This window comes from Haliotis asinina, chromosome 7 (genome assembly GCF_037392515.1).
Source record: "Haliotis asinina isolate JCU_RB_2024 chromosome 7, JCU_Hal_asi_v2, whole genome shotgun sequence".
Taxonomy (NCBI): domain Eukaryota; kingdom Metazoa; phylum Mollusca; class Gastropoda; order Lepetellida; family Haliotidae; genus Haliotis; species Haliotis asinina.
The window spans coordinates 12,340,485-12,361,942 of NC_090286.1; the positions used below are offsets into that span (position 1 = coordinate 12,340,485).

A 21,458-nucleotide genomic window follows, 5' to 3' on the forward strand; every position below is an offset into this window, starting at 1 on the left:
AACTGAAGTGTTGAGAATACCAGATATGACACAATTAATAGAGGAAGTCCTCTTGTATGTAGTGATATCCATAGACAAGAATTACAAAGACTTTATTTGGTGACAAAGCGCGGGATTGACTCAGCATAGATGAAAGATACACAAAAGGAAGACGTTTAAACTGGCGTAGGGCTCACGACAATTAAGACTGGGATAATGTTTTCTTTTCTGATGAAAGTTCGGTCTGGCTTTTTCTGAAGTGTGTGAACATCTGTACAAAAGATGCTGTGAAACCTATCCACCAACGCCCAAAACCTAACCCGAAAATTTGTTGAGGCCATATATATGCTTCTTAGGAGGACACGTTGTGTTGAGTTGAGTTGAGTTTTACGTTGCACTGACATTTTTCAGACATAATATTATACACAGACATTTGGGGACACTGGGTTAGAATTGGTCTTCAGCAAACCATGCATGCCGTAGAAGGTGACAGACGGGATCGGGTGGTCAGACCCGCTGACTTGGTTCACACACGTTATCGTATCCCAATTATGTAAACCGATGCTCATGCTGTTGACCAATAGATTGTCTGGTCCAGAATCGAAAATTACAGATCGCTGCCATATAGCTTGAATATTGCTGAGTGGAGCCTTTTACAACAAACACAATCAAACGTACCATGAGGGAATTTCTGTTTGTTGTGTCCTCACAGCGAGTAAACCATTTTTATCTGTGGATTGCGTAAAAAGAGGGTCACATACGTGTCACAAACAGAATAAGGTACTAATGTACTAATTTATGGACTGTGATATGAACGTTTTTGCCTGATGAGAGAATAAGAATATATTCAAAAAAGGTTTTGCACAATGTTGTAATTTTATTTGATATGTTTGCATAATAGTACATACAATGATTTTGGTACCAAATCCGATTTTTTCATCTTGACAGAATGTGTTTTAAAACAAATTATATACATTTGTTTCTGTAGCAATGCTTTTCTTAAACTAAATGGTAATCAGGATCTAAACCTATAGCTGGAGAGTAGACGGTTTGTGGTTAAAAGAGATATTGTTCTTACCAAAGCAAGAAGATTTTAATATGTTTTGGTAAGAATTGAATCAATAAATACAGACATGTTACGACTCATAGCACTGACTGATGAACGCACAACACAGAATATTATTTCAAACTGCACTCTTCAAAAAAAAAAGAAACGCAAACCCCAAATATCAATGAAAATTTGGTGTTATTCAAGGACGTGTAGATCAGCGGAAAGAAGATACATGAATGAAAGTTTGTGGAGCAATGCATTGCTATCTTGTCCATATTTCATGAGAATAACGGTCATCACAGTCATTACAGGTGTCCACCAGGTGGTGTTGAAGTCAGTACCTTCTATGACCACCTCCAGCTGCTACCACTGCCCGACACCTCCTGGGTACAGATTGAATCAGTCGTTTGATGTTTTCTTTTGGAATCCTTGTCCATTCCTCCAGCAGTATGTGGAACAACTGTTGGCGAGTCTGTGGTGGATTACGACGTACCCGTCTATCGATCTGATCCCAAAGGTGTTTGACTGGGTTTAGATCCGGGGATCTGGAGGGTAAGGAGAGGGTAGTGATGTTGTGACTGGCAAGTGCTGTTGGAAGAGCTGCCGTTGACGGTCAACAAGGTGAAGGGCGCGCGGACGGAGAATCTGGACGATGTATCGATTGGTCGTCAGATTGCCTGGGGTGTATGAGATCTTACCCCACACCATAACACTCTCCTCACCGATTAATCTGTCCACCTGTCTGATGCAGTTAGGAGCATGACGTCGTCTGTAGGTCTCCATCACGTCACTTGAGGAGATTCATCGCTAAACCATATGCGCCTCCAGTTTACCAGGTTCCATGACAGCACCGTGTAACACCATCTCTAAAAACGTTTGAGTTGACATATGTGTACAAAATTGTAAGTATCATTTTTGAATTTTGCGTTTCTTTTTTGAAGAGTGTATGATGACACACACACGCCCTTCTTGTATTTCTGCATTAACGTTGAGGTACCAATTGCAAAATGTATGCAGATGTATTGCAGAAGTATCATGCCTCAAATTGACGAGAAGCATGTGTAAATATTGTGCATGTGCAGAGTTGCGTTTTGGTGTCGAGTTTTGTTAAGAATTCAGCAATGTTCATTTTCATTTCATTTGACCTTCATCATTTACTGAATTCATGACAATAATCTTTTCAACGTTTCGAATTTGTATTACAATACATCAGGTCACGTGTAAACAGAACCTTTAAACAGTGTGGAATATTTAGTTGAGAACAGTTGACTGAAGTGGCTACATTTACACTTCTGAGTCTAAACTTTTGATGGGCAGTATAGTTAGGACTTATCTTTGAGAAAAAAACATGAGGGTTGATAAAAAGAGTTTGCATTATTTCATCGATGCGATGTTCCCTTGACTTCAGATACATGGGGAAGTGTTGATCAAAACGTGAAATTCATAACAAGCTGTTACCATTTGTATGCTATGTCTCCAATTATTAATAAAGGGTGTATAATACATTTTAAAGCAGCGTTCTATCATTGTCAAATGATGCCTGTTTGCTAGAGATGTAACGGTATGTACGATTGTATCACGTTAGACTAGGGGCAGTTCAAGACCCATTTGTTAGATTTGTATGCGAAAATAGTTAGGACATGTCGTTGGAAGAACAACACCATTGGGGGTGATAAATAAACTGAGTTTGTATTGATTCATCGATACGATGTAACCGATCGCAAGACTTTCAATGCCTCGTGTTTTTGACGCTGGAAATGTGACGATATGAAAATTGGGGTGGCGTTTTCTCCGTTATATCCCATTTCACCATATCAAAATCATCCATTTAACAAGATCATTCAAAATCGTATGCCTCTGTGCCTTTCGTAAGAGGTTTTACAGTGATAAAGTGGTCGCATTGCCTTGATACAGCGGAAGTGAATACAGTGGAATCCGTCAAATCCGGACTCTGTGCAATGCGGTTTTCTCCAAAACCCGGACTCCTCTATGACTCCCGGCAAAATTTTCTAAAGGTATCATTAATGTTTGCTTTATATTGCGGACTTCATCTTTCATGGACATATTTCATCTTTCATGGACACAGAAACTGGACATACATCAGATGAGGAAGGAGAAGCTGAAGGGGAACACGCTAGATCTGTATATTGATTTCCAACATTCTCATGAAGCAGGCGGACAGACTAACTTTGCATGACAGTCGGCTGGGACTGAGCATGTTCATTGCTGTCGAGTTTCTTTTATAAAATTGTACACGTTCTGAGACTGAGATTCGATATGGCTTGAAGGTAAAAGCATCTGTGGATAACTATGTTGTTTTGAATCATGGGGTACTTGGCATTTGAGTATGGTGTTGATATAGACGGATATTTATGTAACAATGTAAAATGATTAGATGAAGATGGACCAGTCTCTTCTTATTAACAAATGTTTTCGTTTATCTTCAAACAAGAGAAAAGTCTGGTCAAGTGATCTGCAAATTAGCCTGTAGCAGTGACGTTATGCTAAGTTATCAGTGCGCCGGAGTGCGTATAGTCCTGGAAGTGAACCAACAAGCTCCTTCCACATCGGGGTGGTAACGAGGGTATGCACCCTTTCTTTTAGGAACGGTAACCTTCAGAAACAACTAGAACAATATTGCCCCGGAAGGGACCCGACAAGTTCTTTATAGTGGTACTTTCTACACCGGGAGGGTAGCGAAGGTATCAAGCGATCTGACGAAGTTTTGACCATAATCACGATGGACATCACTCAGTTTACAGGACTTCAGTAAAAGTGCCTCCGAAGCAATAGGTCACTTTCCATTTATACTGGTACTGTAATTAGCTACCTCTAAAGTCATGAACAAATCATCAGCTGACATACAACAACAATACGTGTCGTTAACAAAACGTTGCACAATCTGAAAATAAGTTATGTACCTTGAACCTTGACATAATTAACACAGGACTGTGAAATCGGACAACAGGCATGCGGCACCTGATATGTCGAGAGCGTGAGAAGAAGAAAAGGGGTAGTAATTATATGTACCATGCGTGTTCCAGTAGCGCCGATGCAGAAAACCATGAGATTACAGACTATTTTTAACACTGTTGTACAGATCTTTTCACTGTAACTAAACGACACTGTTCAGTCATATTTTAACAGTCAAGGTTAACTACTGTTGCCATTGCTGGTGTTACCTGAAGCTCTGCCTTACACTATACATGTACTATTAACAAGCGTCACCATTGCTCATAGGATCTTTGGATAGAAGGTAAGAGTCCTTGAAACTACAGAGGTCTTTTGAAAATATGCACTCTACTAATTGCTTTCCATCAGGAACAATGAAAATATTTAAGGTTCATTAATTACTTGGAGGCACATGAAGACTTTAACTTTGAAACATGCATTGTGTCTATGGGAAAATAAAAATCTAAGTTCTCTCTGAATATTACGTCAGTAAGCTCTTGTGGAAATGATGTTGCCTTTAGTCCATTGACATTTGATACCATTTACTCCCTCTTTCAAACACCCATTGCCCACGGGATGAGCACCACTGGGGTGATTCTTGTCTGTATTGACCCAGATCAAGGTCTGGTGATTCGCACCGTGTAGGTGCATATATAGGGAGTCTCTGCAAGGTGGAAGGAGACTCATGTCTACACCGTCATAGCTTGTCCTAGTCTGTCCTCCTTTGGGTTTGAACTTCTTCATGAACATTTGGTAGGGAGGTTCATTTACATTGTTTGTGACTTGACCATACATATGGCAGACAAATGATTCTAAAGACTTCAACATGCCAGTATCTAAATTTGCCAGAAGCACCCATCGTTGAAAAAGCATTCACATATTCAGGGTGAGATTCAAGAAGTCTAATCGTGAGAACCTTGCCACGTCTGACAAGGCACTGGTGGTATCACATCCTGTAAATGCATGCAGAGCTGGCAGGACATTGCAGAGAGTAGACCCTTTCAGATCAATGATACTTTGTACATCCAGAAGTCTTCGTTTGTCACCAGTGCCTGTGTCAAACAGAACAGACGCTTTCACATTTTGAACGAACTTAAGAAGCAGGATCAACACATCTGTATCAGGTGATCGTATCACAACACAGGAGAAGGATGTTGGGTATCAACATGCAAAGCATGAAGAATGATTTTAGGTTGTTTCAAAGGCATTTAGAAGTTGGAGGAATCAAACTAAAAGTGCTTTATGTTTCAACTTCTTTATTATGCAAGGTCACAACGTTTCGAGGATTGTATAGTTTTACCCTCACTTCACCTGAAGAAGACACTAGAATCAGTCTCGAAACGTTGTGACCTTGTATAATAAAGAAGTTGAACCATAAAGCACTTTTAGTATGAAGAATGATTCTTGTGTCTGCTTCTTCTTGTGATGAACACAAAGCATTCTCTGGAGTGACAGATACTGATTCACCATCTGTGGCGGTCAACGAAAAACATTCTTTACCCTTCACAAAGAAGACTTTCTTTCCCTGAAGTCGAATTGCGTATTTGCCAGTACACCATTCTTCCAAGATCAGTTATATCAACTGCTTTTGTTCTTTGAATTGGACATGAATGATTTCCCGTCAGATGGGGTTTTAGTGTTTGGACCCTGAACCAAAAAGTCTACAGCTGTTCCTCTTCTGTCTCTCTCCAATCCTTTGATAGAGTCTTCATGGTATGAATCAGTAACAAATTCCACTCTTGCTGATTGTGGAAGCATCGCAAAAACCCTCTCAGCTAGCTTCGCAAACGTATCAGGGATGCCAGTTAGAGACTGGAGTAGGGCATTACCATCTACTATATGCACAACATCATCAGCGATACTATCATGCTTCTTTGCATCAGTCTCCAGAAGTGCAGAAGTTTGGCTTTGTCGGGTTTCACTGGATAGGCATCACCTGTTGCTAAGGCCCATGGAACGGGTGATAATGGGAATGACATTGTTTTTTAAGATCAATGTCACGTGGCTCACTCAAGAGAACCAACTGAGCAAATACATTTCTCTCAGCTTTCACTTGGATGAGTTTGTTATGAGAACTCTTAATGTTCTTTGTTTCTGATATTGATGAAAATGTTTTCAATTTCAGTCGATGAATTGCTGCATGAAAACTCTTCTTTTTCTCAACACGTCTCTCTTTCACAAACTCATCCATGGCTTCCTGTCCGAGATGGTCACCCATCATTAAATCTTGTGTTACAGGCTCAGGAGCTGGAATCCCATATGGTAAGCAATACAACTCATCTTTGTTCTCAGTATGAAATGGATTGATGAAGGATTCAAAAGCCTTGACTACGAATTGTACATCTTCATCAGACTTCTGCCTTTGCAATGTTGCTCAGGTGAGATCATATCCACCATATCCAAGGTTGTTTCCACATAGCTTGCTCTGGTATGTCTAGTCATTGCCCATCGATAGTATGCAGGATAATTTCTGCTGAATCCTATGATCCCTCCTGATGTTTTAGCGTGTTTGTTGATGGTCTGTTCGATTGTAATGTCAACAGCATTTCTTGATGCTGGGACATCTGATCTGCAGACATTGAATCCATGTTTTCTCAATAGATCTTCGGCTCCAGGATGTGTCTGATAGAGATTGAGGATTGTCATCAAGTACACAGGAACACATCTGGCATACTTGAAGTGATCATAGGCAAAGAACAGTGGACAAAGTTCTTGAAGACTCCAGACGTGAAGATCAAGATCATTCATCTTTGTTGCTCGAACCATCATCAATATGAGCCAAATCTTGTCCATGTAACTGAGCCAGAATTGAACTGTTTTGCCAATTTCCCCTTTCCTTCCAGACTCTTTGAAGTTTTCATACTGTTTATGCAACAATCTGGAAGCCTCACTCTCAGTGGCTGTCCCTAAACTAGCAAAATCCTGTGCTTCGATGAACATGTGAAGCAAAGGTTTCACAGTATCATAACTGTGGGATTTTAGGAAAGCTTGAAGAAGAAGCCTTTCCAGGCCGTCGAGTACAAGTTTGTGTACACGCATTGCACGGTTGTAACGTTTTCCTGAGATAAACTTTGCAATAGAACCACTTGCACATATTCCAGACTCTATGATTATTTCAGAAAATCCACTACCTTCCATTCTCTTTCCTAGAGCTCCAAAAATAGCAGAAAGGGTATGAAAGACTCCAAGGCGTACTATAACATTCTCAAAACATCTATTTTGCCAGACTAAGCACAGAGCTTTCTTTGCAACTGCAAGATCAAACGTAACAATAGTGTAGCTTTGATTAAGTTGACTGCTTGCTTCTTGAGATATTTCCAGGAGATGTTGAACTGTTGTCAGTGACTGGAGCATTTACTGGTGCCTTGTAATCAATAGTTGATTGCTTCTTGTCGACCTTCTGCGTAACACTAGACAACCATCCTGTCCACCCTGGAACTTCTCCTGACTTGTGACTTCTGCAGAGTAGCCAGAGAAAATCAGATATCGCTGCATCTGAATGACTAGCAGGAACAACTGCTTTTGGTCTCTGCATGTCAATGTTTGGCTCAGGCTTTCCTTTCAAATAACAAGGGACAAGTTCTCTTTCCATACGGTTCACAGACCTAGATTTCTGCTTTTTAAAATGATCACTTGCGCCCTGTGTCAGTGTACCAAGTGTTTCCTCAATCTCTGTTCTTTGTTCTTGTATGATGATACCATGAGCTGTGTGTGTTGTCCCACTTCCTGAAGGTGTTTCTCCATTGACTCAAAGTTATCCCAACAAAAATGAACCACTTCTGTTTGTCCTGCAAAAGCTGAAGGTGGGAGAATAGAGTTGCTAGCTGTAATCTTGTTGCAAATGTATGTTTCCAGTTCAAGATTTTGTGAATAAGACTGACAATATCCAAACCGATTAAGAAGTGTCAAAATGTCTGCACTGCCAGTCCAGTGTCTGATTGTCATTGCAAGAAGCAAATGCTTTGGTAATGTCCACTTCCCATGGGTTGAACCAAAGCACAGATCCTGGCTCAAGGAGCTAACAAGACGCTTTGTTTTGGCTGATGGTGGCCATGGAGGGGCAGTACAACTCTTGTGAGCTTCTAAGATCAGTCGTCTCAAAATTAGTGCGGACTCAACAACTCTTTCTCCATCAGATGCAGCTGACTCAAAGGCAACTTCGACAGTGTTTCCTTTAAGAACACTCTTGGAATAGAGAAGATCACTGTGGTGATTAGGTTGACAAAAGCTTACTTTACTTCCAAAATGTTTTTGAATTTTATCCTTGAACTTGTATGTTTTGTACCCTTCAATATGCGCCTGAGGACTGTGGGTAAGAATATAGTTCAGGTATTTTTATTTCAGCTTGGAGATTCGTTCAATTTTACCATTCTGAATTATGTTTTCTTCAATATAGGAGCATAGATAGCTGAATGCTTTTTCATGAGCATCCAGTCTATGGTTATAGTCATTTTGGATGATTTTCTTGTGCCTTCAACAGCTATCAACAGCTTCTGCTCGTGTGTAATTGCGTCTGCATACATTGTGATAGCATGCCTCTTTAGCAACAAGACCTGATCCCAAGATATCACAAAGAAGAGAGTCATCTTGTTTTCTTTCAGCAGCTTCCATTATGCATTTGGCAGCAGTTTCGGTTACACACTTCACAAGAGGTTGGATACCGTTTTTGAACTTCAGCTTAGATTTTCTATAAAAGACGCATTTGTCCTCTGGAAATAAGACACCCGTAAATGACTCTGATCGTCTTCTCTTTGGTTGGGGTTCATTTGACTTGCTGTAGAGGCTCAAAGTGTTAGATCGTCTTTTAAGACGGCTGATGTTCGTGAAGTTTTGATAACACCATCTCTGGTATCCATGTTTTGTGCATTGAAAGTCTTTGGTATGAGAGCGCAAATATCATCTAGTCGGACAGTTGGATCAGTATGTGACTGTCTAAACAGTACTGTATCTGTTATCTTTCTCGAGATTATATCAGTCAGTTGTCTCACAAAGATTTCTTCTTTGTGCTTGTAATGAATTATGCATGTCAGTGTCTCAGTACCCCAGTGTACTTCACTTGATGTTTTCAATGTGTTTTCACTTGACATCCGGATAGAACTAATGAAAATGGAAAATATGTTTGGCGATTTTTTGTAAAGTAACCATAAAGTACTTGCAGCTCTTTTGAAGATTTTATGTTAATAAACGTTGTCATGAGGAAAATAGTATCTAGCAGAAAAGTTTGGCAAGATTTAGCTTTGAAAATGTGTAGTCAACAGACCTATTTGATTAGATTTTTTAATAGTCACCGGTTTTGGGTGTTATATGTCATTGTAAAGGCATATGAATTTCACAGAGGAGTTTATGTTGCAGCTCTTGAGCTCAAGTTAATTTAATGGAACCTCTGACTATCAACAAAGTTCATGCAATAGATATATATGTTTCTGTTCTGCTGACTTACAGAATTATTGCATGTCATTCTTCATGCTTATTGTGTTGCTTCAATTACTGAAAGAATCAAGAATTATTCACCACATTAACAAAAAAACAGCATACATAGGTTGAGGAAAATGTCGTCTGCTATCAGGAAGCCATGTTTATTGCTGTAAGGGGAGACAACTCTCACAGTACTTACATACAACTCATGTTAGATCATGTTTAGTTGCTGGTCCTCAGATGAATATTTTAAATGGAACTTTAAGAAATTGTTTTACATTGCTTATTGTTATTATTTCCCTTAACAGAGTGTAACAGACTTTATATTTAACTGTAACATAAATCAATTTGGATCATTATTAACTATTAAAGCAAGAAAACCTTTTACAACAACTGCCAACTAGAAAGTGTGGAAAAACAGCTTTGAAGTTTTATTTTTCCCATAGACACAATGCATTTTTCAAAGTTAAAGTCTTCATGTGCCTCCAACTAATTAATGAACCTTAAATATTTTCATTGTTCCTGATGGAAAGCAATTAGTAGAGTGCAAATTGTGAAAAGACGAAAAACTCACTTTTCCAAATATTTACCCCCTGACCCCCTTTGGGGGGGTCACGCCTGGAGAACTCCCCTTCACCCAGGCAGCAATAAATAATCTCAAAGTCTTTTCATGTTTTAAGTGTAGCTGTAACATTAAAATGGGTCATTTTTGAGCTATTAAAGCAACAATACCTTCTTCAAACAATGGCCAACCAGAAAGTGTGGCAAAACAGCTTTAAAGTTTCATTTTTCCCTTAGACACAATGCATTTTTCAAAATTAAAGTCTTCCTGTGCCCCCAGCTAGTTAATGAACCTTAAATATTTTCTTTGTTCCTGACAGAAATCACTTATTAGAGTGTATATTGTTTCAAACCTGATAGTCAACAATTTGTTTTAGACGGCAAAAACCCAGCCGTGTAACATATTATGTTTCCAAGTGATAGTGCGTTGACTGTCGCATGGTTTCACAGCTTCCATTTAGAAGAAATGCTCCACATAAAATCGCTTTTGAAAGCAGGTGGTCGCTGATCAAATTAAAGTGACTTAACAAGTTGTTACAGAAACTAAATATTCCTGAATGACAGGTATAGCTTTGCACGCGTGTTAGTGGGTAATTATCATCAACTTATACCTTTTTTCAGCCCTGACAGCATGATATCCTCGGGAAACTTGTTACCTGAGCACAGGCGTCGAACAAGGAATCCCGATAAGCGCAAGAGTACAAAAATGAGACTGTCTTTTGCTGAACATGTAACAAACTTCATTCTTAAGTTTTCAGTGCAACTGAGCAGAACAACAGGTTCGGCCAATGGTGATGAAAAACAGCCGGAAGCAGTTTTCAAAGTCAGTCTACTTACCAAGTTTGGCGGACATTCTGAACCAAAACTTATTGATGCCAAATACGTTTCGTACATTTACGATGGGGCCATATTAGTGAGTGATTTATTGGATGGTAAAGTAGTTCAATACGAACGAAGTGGCTTACCCAAGAGAACGTATTTGGCGAGCGAGTATTCAGAGTCATGTGGAGCAATAATGACGCCAGACGGTAACGTAGCCGTAACGTTCCGACGTCGACGGTGCGTGACGGTGTGGACGGCAAACCGCCATTGCCTGTACGAATTTGGTCAAGGTCTGCTGCAGTGTCCATCTGGACTTGGGGTCGATAAGTCAGGCAGGATATACGTCACAGACGAAAAGGAAAATGACGTGTACGTATTTGACCAAAGGGGACGGCTTTCTCACAGATTTTCGAGCAGCCATTATGGCAGCCTCGATATGTCTGTTGCTCTCGCTCAGACAGGGTGTTAGTGTCTGAGTCTGGGAACCATTGCGTGATGGTCTTTAGTACCCTAGGGACGCTTCTTTTCCAATTTGGATCCTATGGAAAAAAGAATGGCCAGTTCAAGTTCCCCTACGGAGTGTGCGTGGACCAAGAGGACAACATCATCGTAGCCGACCACTACAATGATCGAGTGGTTTTATTTTCTCCTGGCGGCGAGTTTATTCAAAATCTTGTCACATCGAAGAACACCAGGCCATGTGGTGTTGCAATAAGAAGCTCGCACACCAGAAAACTGTACATAACACATGGGGATCTCAAGTCGTTAGAGGTGCTTGTATTCGATTTGGTCCCACTGGAGTATCACATCCAAATTGATAAGGAACAAAATGTTTGAAAATAGTAGTTTCGAGTGAAAAGAACGACGTCGTGTGTGTGTGTGTGTGTGCGTTTGTGTCTGTGTGTGTGTCTGTGTGTCTGTGTCTGTGTCTGTGTCTCTGTGTGTGTGTCTGTGTGTGTCCGAACACACGAGTGAAGTAGATTTCTACTTACTTCCGCCATAGTGCTGAAACAGTGCTAAAAATGGCATTACACTATAATCACTCTTTCACTAACTCACTGACTTATGAATGAAATAAACATACCAAGCTACTTTTGCCCGGATTAATGCAGGACTAATTTCAGTGTAGGCGGGTTCGCTTGATTTCTTACGTGTAGCCGTATCCCAGTTGTTTGGATCAATACTCATGATATTGCTCGCATTTCTTTTCGTTTTTTTTTTGTTTTTTTTATCTGTTCTTAGCATTATTTACTAAAAGTTGTGTGTGGCATGCATGCATGTCATGCATTGATATTACAGGAACCTTATTTTGAATGTAATTACGATGCAGTCCACAAACAAACGTGCGGCATGTGTCTGAATAAGACATTGTGCAGAGGTTTAGCTGTTCGGTGAGGGTCAAATCAGTCGAATCGGGGACTAATAAACATGACAGCAGTTCAAGCATATAAAACAGTGTAAAAATGAGAGGTAGACCAAACTGTGATTTGGAATTTAAATATTTCGAAAGCCATATCCGAATTCAAATTTGAACCTACAATAAGGTTTAAAATTTGGAACAAGCACAGGCTGCTGAAGACCAATTCTAACCCGGATCTTCATAGGTCCGAGACTGAAACAAACTCGATTGTTTACAGACCGCTACCATCTAATTCCAATACCGGTAATTGCAGAGTTAACAAACAAACAAATTTTGTGGTGTTGATGTAGTATAGATCTAACTCATTAACCACCCGTACCAGGTATCCGGGGTGCCAGTCCCAGCTCCAACGTGTGATTTTAGAAATGACTGAAACGGTCGTATAATTTTCACAAATTGCATTCTTCAGGAAAGTATTATGTTTTGTTCGTTTGTGTACTTCTCAATATTCCACCTAAAAGGCGATTGTGTGTACGTAATCGAGAATGGACCAAACAATCCACTGATCAACAGGATGTTCATGTCAACCATGTTTTCCGACAAGCATCTCGGGCTCACAAGTTTCCAAAACCCCTTTTTTATTTTCGTTGTCGCTATGGTTACAGCTAGGCGCTTGACCTTATCCTACTGTTTTGAATTCACGTTTTCAACTGTAAGAAATGTTTTGATACTATCAAATCAAGTCCACATCAAAGCATGCTGGTGCACTAAGCACATACAAAGACAAATTATCGGCCATTGCAACCCTAGCTGAGTAACCATGGTAACGGAATCAGAAGTTTCGTTTATAGTCGATGCCCGGTGTATTAGTTTAACTCGTACATTCTGTTATATACCTCTATCATTAACATTGCTAAAAGCAGAGTAAAATCTTCACCGCTCATTCATTCACTCTAATTTGTTATGGTGATTGAAGTATTCATGACTCACTCCAATTTGCAGTATAAAATGTGACAATTAATGGGGAATCTTGTGTAGCTCTCATCCCAGGCTGTCCTATATGAATATATATAAACTATGCATCAAAAGTGTAGACTCACTGATGTAAATGTAGCCATTTTCTTCATTCAGCTAGTCTAAGCGTGATTTTGGAAAACATTCTGTTTAAAGACACTGTTTACATGAACGGATGAATTATAAAACAAATGCGTAATGTTAAAGGTCATTACAATTGGCGATTTATTAACAAAGTTTTGCTTTTGGCAATTCGAAGTTAGTGGAGATATTCATCTTCGATGTAACGACACTAACATAGACGTGCACACACACACACACACACACACACACACACACAGCCACAGAGACACGCACATAACACATAACATACAAAGAGTGCTTTCAGTCTAAACCTTTGGTGGGTAGTATATGTAATGCAAAGTATAAGCAGAAAGATACACTGAGTATACACAAAACTTGTATATTGAACGTATCCAAAACTGTACAGTAAGTATTTGCAACTGTAAAGTGTTGATATAATCAACAGTATAACGTTGAATACATGCAAAAAAGTACATAACCCCGCTGGGTATACGTAGGGACCATGGGCATGCTGTGTAGTCATAAAACATACAGTAAGTATATGCAAAAACAGTACACTGAATGTGGAACAAATGTACTGACAGGATATGCAAAACACACTGGGACTTCACACAGAAACACGCTGAGTATAATAATAAGGTGAGTGTATGCAACAAAGAGTAATTGATGTGGAGATGACACATGGGATAATGGTAAGTGAATGGAATGCAAGCTATGCGAGTGTGTTTATGACACACTTTTGACGTTTAAGTAGAATGTACGAAGGCTTCTCCACCTAACGAGTCCCAGAACAAATAGAAGCCCATTAAGTATGCATAATTATGGATGTTGAACATTTACAACTGTCAGTACACGGTAAACGGTTTTACACAATAGATCAGTAAGGTGAGGAATACATTTTCTTGAACGTTGCAGAAAAGTTATCACCAGAAAGACGTTTCTCTGTTCAGGAATAAACACAATGTTCTGCCCCTCGTGTTATGGTAATACCAAACTACAGACAATGATATATCAGACAATGATTGGTTTCTCTACAGGATACAGACATGGGATAAACACGGACACCGTTCTCCTTTTACATTGCTAATGCATTGATAATGCATTGATAATACATTGATAATACATTGATAATACATTGATAATGATACAAATACAAAAGGCAAGATGGATATTGCTGTCACTGGTTACCAATAAACATGGCGGCCGAGTCAGAATTGACCATCGACAATCGGGAGAAACAACTGGAGAGGGGAAATATTGAAATATTTGGATGAAAATTTCTTAAATTTTAATTACGAATTATAACGTTACGGGGCTTCTCTTTGTTCTCTAAGTACATGCGTACCCCGTCACCTGATCGACCAATGTGAAAATCCATGGGCACGACGTGTTGATAAGGATAAAATATGTTGACATCCATAAATTATCTGTCTTGTGTGTGTCACTTGTAGGTGTCAATTACAGACAGAAGTAACTGTGAAATAATTGTTAGTAGTAACATGACAATGGTCGAAGATACTGAGAATCAATGGCCAAATGAGACGAAGCGATTACTTTTCACATTTTGTCAATTTTATAAAAACAAATTGTGAAAAAACGAGAACACTTGCCCGTGGGAGTGTTTCTGTTTTCTTCTCTAGTTTGGAGTCTGTTGGCCACGCTATGGCTGAAGTATTACCAAAGAGACTAAATTTTATCTCCCTCACTAACCCATTGGAGTCTTTACCTCAGTAACAGTTACATTTGTAGGGAATATTTCGGTCATCCATTCCTTTGTGTGTACTTTTGCCTCTACTTCGTAACATTAAGACACCACAGGCCGAGTCAAAACAAACGTGTTGTAAAAATAAAAATATTAAGTTTAGAGTATCTTCCTTTTGATAAGGGAAGTTACTCTACTTGGCGGAACCGATGGGCTGCTGGGACGTGAAAGAGAAAACGACATGCGCAGACAATTAATCTACATGTAGTTACACCATTGTCGTAGAGTTAGGTTGATTCGTATGCTTGACGATATTTTTATGTTCAGCGATTACGTAATTAAATTTTTATTGTGTTCATTAAAATTCTGGCGCTCTGATTGGTTAACTGGGAACATTTCTTTTGAGTTCATTTCCCAGTGAATCTGAAAAAAATAAGCTACGCGGATTCATACAGTTTGCACACTGGTTTTTAGTTTCATAATACAACGAAAGAAATACACAGGCAATCCTTAATTGAATATGGTTACCGTTAAATTCAAAGAAAACGGTACCACAATCAACTACAATATGGGATTTTATTAGTAAATGGGCACTGGCAAAAAATATACTCGATGGAAACTAATCCGTGTTGGCTGAATACGACAAATAGTTGCCAGGCAACGTCATTACCCGCATGATAATGCTGGAATATTGCCAAAAGCGATGTTAGCATACTCGCCCACTTGCACATTTGCGTTACCTTCTTGTGCTCTGATACTGACACTGGGGTGAGTTTGAGGTCTATTTGATAGAACCTTTACCAGAATGTAGCTGTTTCAATCCCGTTTCGATGGGACCCGTGCAGATCCCGGTCAGAACTGTTCTCCAGCAAACCATCGGTGTCGCAGAAAGCGACTACCATGATCGGATGGTCACGCTAGCATTTACGTGGCGATGCTCTTAATCACTAGATTGTTTGGTCCAGACTCGATTAATTACAGACCGACGCCGTGTAGTTGGAATATTGCTGAGTTTAGCGTTAAGCAAACAAACCAACCAAGCCCAAAACCGTTGCCATGGTACCTGTTGGAATAGCTGGTTCACGATGCAGTAGGGTTAATATAAACTATGGTGGGTTCGGAGAGGGTATACTGTGTACGGTGCATGTTAATCTGAGGCATGTTATCAGCAATGGACCCACGTTTTAAAACCAGGTAAAGTTCTTACTTATACAGGCAAATGCATAAATGATATACTCAGTTTTTATGGATAAAAACTTTTTTATTTCGAGACTGCGATGTTTCGATACTATAAATTGTTTGCTTCTCTCGAAGGTAATACGATCTCGTTGTAGCAGTGTTACCCGATAAAGATGGAGGTAATGTCACTACAGCCAGAATATGGTGGCATTAGATTATAAAGATAATAATCCTTTGAATGTTGTTATCATGAAAACAAAATCTCTCCTTTACATATAGAAAAGCAAACAGTGTGATATTACGAAGCCTCAAAGTTTATTGCATATTCAAATTGTAACTTTGCAAGCGTTAATGCCTCCTGGTCTTCTTTCCATCTAGTGTTTAGAAATCCTCAACACTGATTCTGATCCTCTTCCCTGAAACTGAATACATTGTATGTATGTATGTATGTATGTATGTATGTATGTATGTATGTATGTATGTATGTATGTATGTATGTATGTATGTATGTATGTATGTATGTATGTATGTATGTATGTATGTATTCTGATGCACACTTAACCTCTGAATATTACACAGAGGGTGGAAAAATGTAATTTCAAAATATGGAAACAACAAAAACATCAGTAAACACTTTTTAACATATCCTATGCACAGTCAATTACAATATGGATGTTATACCTCATGTACTTGATTTCATATATATCTTACTGAAATAAGATCAATATATATACTAGTTGTGTTTCTTTATGAAATATTGCGAATATTGCATTTCCAATGTTTCACTGAAAAGCCGTTAATGAAGATCAGGGGCTCCTTTCACGAAGCAACCTTTACTGACGTTAACCTTAACTCCCATTCTTTAACATTGCACTGAGGTTACCAGTACTAGTGAGTTACGATCACCTTAGTGCTTGGTACGAGGAGGATAATTTAAATTTTATCTGTTTCTAGCATAAGCCTTTGTTCCTATCACTACTTAAAATGTAATAGGTAGCTGGGGACTTGAACTCCCAATGTGTCAAACTATACGTAAAAGACAACAAATCCTGGAAAACATTTGACAATGAGGTCCATTTTTATTCATGTTTTTCTGGCAGTTCAAACAGATGTTAAGACCTGTAAGAGCATGTGTTTGATTGAGTGTTTATAGGAAATTGAGTCGGTGGGGTAGCCGAGTGGTTAAGGTGTTCGTTCGTCACGCCGACGATCCAGGTTCGAGTCCCCATATGACCACAATGTGTGAAGCCAGATTTTGGTGTCCCCGTGATGTTACTGGAATATTGCTAAAAGAACCGTAACACACACACACACACACACACACACACGCACGCACGCACGCACGCACGCACGCACGCACGCACACTGTTCACAGGAAATGATGATTCACAGGGTACCCCTGGACTTACGTGCTAAAATGGCATGTATGTTACAGCGGTACTAATGTCTATAAACATTTCTGATGGAGCATGGGATTGATGATTTTAGCTAATGAAATGGAAGTCCTATTTATGTGAGATTAATTATATTTACCATCCGAAGTAATGATACAAAATCGTAATTATGCGTCTATCTAATTATGTATGATTTGTCCATCTGATGTGGTGACGTGATGTGTCAGCTTGATGTGACGATCTGATGTGTCGATCTTGTATTCCAGCTGTTACCCCCTATAAGATGAGACACTGCGTTTCTGAAATGTATCAAAAGGGATTACTTGAAACCTCATGATATATACCTTCACATTAAAAAAGGCAGTTCCTTTTTGCTTTGAACAGATCACACTGCAAATAATACTTATTTAATTATTGAAAAACGTGTGTGAAAATCTGAAACATATTATCTATTCGGACAATACAATAGAAAAACGGTGTCACAGATCGCCAACAACTGAAGGTAGTTCGCTATTCTATGAACCATGGGGACTTACAGTACCTTTGCTCCCTGCATGGACCCGAGCTAGGTTTACATAAACCCTTCACCCATTGGCGATTGTAGTCAAAATTGGGCATACTTTTAATTTAAGCTATCATATATTATACGATTAAAAACACTTAATAAAAAATAATTCGAATGGGAATTACATTACTGGGGGACAGTACTTTTATTATGCTACTTAAACCCCCTTTGAAAGTAATACCCCGAACAAGTCCTTGAGTCATTGTTACAAATTAAAATTTACACATATCAAAATTTGTCAATTAATAATTCAATTTCTTTTTAAAACTCAATACTTTAATGATTATGAACACTATTAAAAAGATCCGTCACCGTTTTTACATTGGCATAGCTATCCCTGACCAGTGACATGAGAGTGAACTCAGTATTCTTCAGCAGTCAATTCGACATGTACTCCTAACTGCTCACTTCTGACTCACTTACCAAAAGGTTTCGTGATGTGGATGTAAAGAGCTTTCGCCGCAGATATGTCATACACTCAATCTCTTGAATGCACCTGAGTACTCTCGTGCAATGTCTATTAGTCTTGTGTCATTCTTGTACATTCTGGCACGTTTGTCATTCTCGGATCCTTATATAAATTTATACGGATTGTATTTATACTAAAACTGACACAAGGTGTTCGCGAAAATCTTCACATATTATCACGTACATTGTTGCATGAAATGTAATTACTTAACGTATGATCTCAAAGCCTCGCGAACTTTCGCATTTACGTAATGAAATGAAAGAGGCTACACTTGATTCCAGTTGTGTATCTTCTCTTCCGGTCATCAAACAAACATGTCACAATGACACCGTTGTTTGTTGTTAATGTCTAATTTGCAGCTATGCTGATAAAAGTGTCTAACCGATCCTGTATTTTCTGTAATTAAAAAATGATTCAATAAAGAAAATTCATGTAAATCATGGGATATGACAAACATATATACAATATACAAACATATATACAATATACAAACATATATACAATATACAAACATATATACAATATACAAACATATATACAATATACAAACATATATACGTACATAAACACTACAATATATGAACAATTGACCATGAGCTGTCATTGAAACAAAGAAAATATATTGGATGAGGAAAACATGATGTAATGAAATTCTAAAGCCAAGGGAAAATATGAAACTTCAAACTAACGTAGTTATATCTGAAAAAAAAAAAAACCTAATGATTGTATGTTAAGACATATGTAAGATCAACATTCCAATATAAAACAAGCAATAGACATATATTCAACATGACGTTTATGTCTTGTGAAATCGTTCCTTTGTGTCACTAAAACATTCAGAAAGTGATACAAGCTAGGCTATAAGAAGACACATATTTGTTGATATATACGTACCTCCTTCAACACAGGTCTTCCTATCTGATGACAAGATGAGTCCGTTGGGGCAGTCGCAAACGAAGAGTTCACTAATGCTGGGATCATAAGCTTTTGGCAGACAGAAGTGGGAACAGCCGCCATTGTTATCACCACACAACCCTATTAGCAGAAGACATTACTTTGTTAAACAATAAAATATAACATAAATGTAACCTTCGAATCATATTGCCATATTAAAATATTTGCCCTGAGATCACCTAATGAATATATGTACATCCTGATTAACTACCTTAAATGAGTAACATCGCAAACTGAACACTTAGGAGTGGTACTGTCATATTACATGCTGATTTATAAAAACTGTTTTGAAATTGAGTGTCTTCTTACTTCTAATAATTTGTTGTCTGTAGGGATGGAATACACGCACGCCCATGGGTGAATAAATATTCATGACTATTGTCTCCACTTTCTCGTCACTACGTCTTCCGAACTTGCTGTATTTCTTAACAGATTCAGAGTGCCAGTCACTCCAGTAAAGAAAATCCTTAAATAGAAACAACGTGTTAGTAAATGGCAGGGTGGGAAACATTTAAACACAACATACATGGCCAAACTTTTCTTCACAAACAGCGTTATTTACAAACTCTTGAACATAGCAGTTCTGCACAAGTCACTTCAAATACTGTGATGACAAAGGGACTGTGGGGATGAAGGACACTCTGAAGAACAGATACACGTTCAACACTCACCTCGAACACAGTGATAGCAAAAGGATTGCGGAGATGAAGGACACTCTGAAGAACAGACACACGTTCCAGTCCAAACATGTTTGAACTCTCAATGATGTGCAGCTTGGAATCAACCCAATACAGTCTGTTAGCAATATAATCTGAAAGGATAGTCATTCATTCAGAAATGTGTAAACAGAATATGTTACACTGAAATGCTTACACATTTATATCGCCCAATGGAAAACGGGTTTACATCCTTCTACAAACAGTAACATCACTGACAGATGGACATACAAAATAGAAAAAGGGATAAAATCACTTTTACAAACACAACGTATTCGAAGCTAACATATCAAGGCTACGGTGAAGTCAACAATGAGCTGTACTTTATATGGAATATGTCAATCTTGATACCAACCAATTGTGAGTCCATTTGGCCAGGCGATGCTTGTGTTGACAATCACTTTCCTGTCACTGCCATCCATTCCACATCGTTCAATCTTAGGCTCTTTACCCCAGTCAGTCCAATACATTAGGCTGCAAGTAATGAAAAGGAATATAAATATCTCCTCAGAAATATCGATTGATTTCAAACCGTTTAATTAGTTTTCAATATTTTCAGATTTATCAATTGGCTTCCCGTATTGTTCACTAATCTTAAAATATCCGAATCTTAGGAATATGAAAGGGGTTTAATGGTTCGTAGCATTATATGGCCTCGTGATGAAGTCTATTTTGTCCCCAGAGAAATCATGCTACATCGCCCATTACACAAACAGTTTTCATGATCATGTGTTTTACTCTTAATGTGACGAGTGATTAGTATCCAAATGTAAGAATGGCACCATTCTTCGCTGTCTCATTACAGAGGCGTGACTTACCCATGGTTGGGATCCAGTACTATGGCTCTTGGTTCATCCAATCCAGAGTCAATAAGAGTCTTTCTCATCTTGCCATTCAAAGAGGAAATTTCAATCCTGTCCAAGCCAGTGTCAGTCCAGTACAGGTGCTTGTTGATCCAGTCTACTGCAAGTCCATCGGGACTTCTGACATCTGTGGATGCTACCCCTTCAACCGATGACTTGTTATCTAAGTCAACACTGGAGAAAATAATTCAGCACTTTAAAAGGCGCCATCTTGTATCCATTTTTGTTTTGCACAGTTATGAAATGGATGTTTATACCTGAAGTTAATTTTCATATCTGTGATTTGACACTACACGTGTGAACATATGAATATGGATATTTTTAGTTGAGATACCTCCCGAATTCTTTGTTTTTCTGACAATCAATATTCACAATTAA

The 21,458-nt window shown here is 38.7% G+C and overlaps 1 protein-coding gene and 1 pseudogene across 1 annotated transcript in view; one reads left to right on the forward strand and one right to left on the reverse strand.

Moving 5' to 3' along the window:
* The window catches only part of LOC137291298 (low-density lipoprotein receptor-related protein 4-like), a 106,814-nt gene that overhangs the window by 69,686 nt on the left and 15,670 nt on the right, over nucleotides 1–21,458 (reverse strand). The window contains exons 13-17 of the mRNA XM_067822600.1: nucleotides 21,036–21,254; nucleotides 20,573–20,691; nucleotides 20,173–20,312; nucleotides 19,811–19,967; nucleotides 19,442–19,582 (exon numbers count right to left, since the gene is read on the reverse strand). Coding sequence (XP_067678701.1) covers nucleotides 19,442–19,582; nucleotides 19,811–19,967; nucleotides 20,173–20,312; nucleotides 20,573–20,691; nucleotides 21,036–21,254 — 776 coding nt within the window. The remainder of the gene's footprint in view (nucleotides 1–19,441; nucleotides 19,583–19,810; nucleotides 19,968–20,172; nucleotides 20,313–20,572; nucleotides 20,692–21,035; nucleotides 21,255–21,458) is intronic.
* On the forward strand, nucleotides 10,974–11,617 carry LOC137290372 (tripartite motif-containing protein 3-like; annotated as a pseudogene).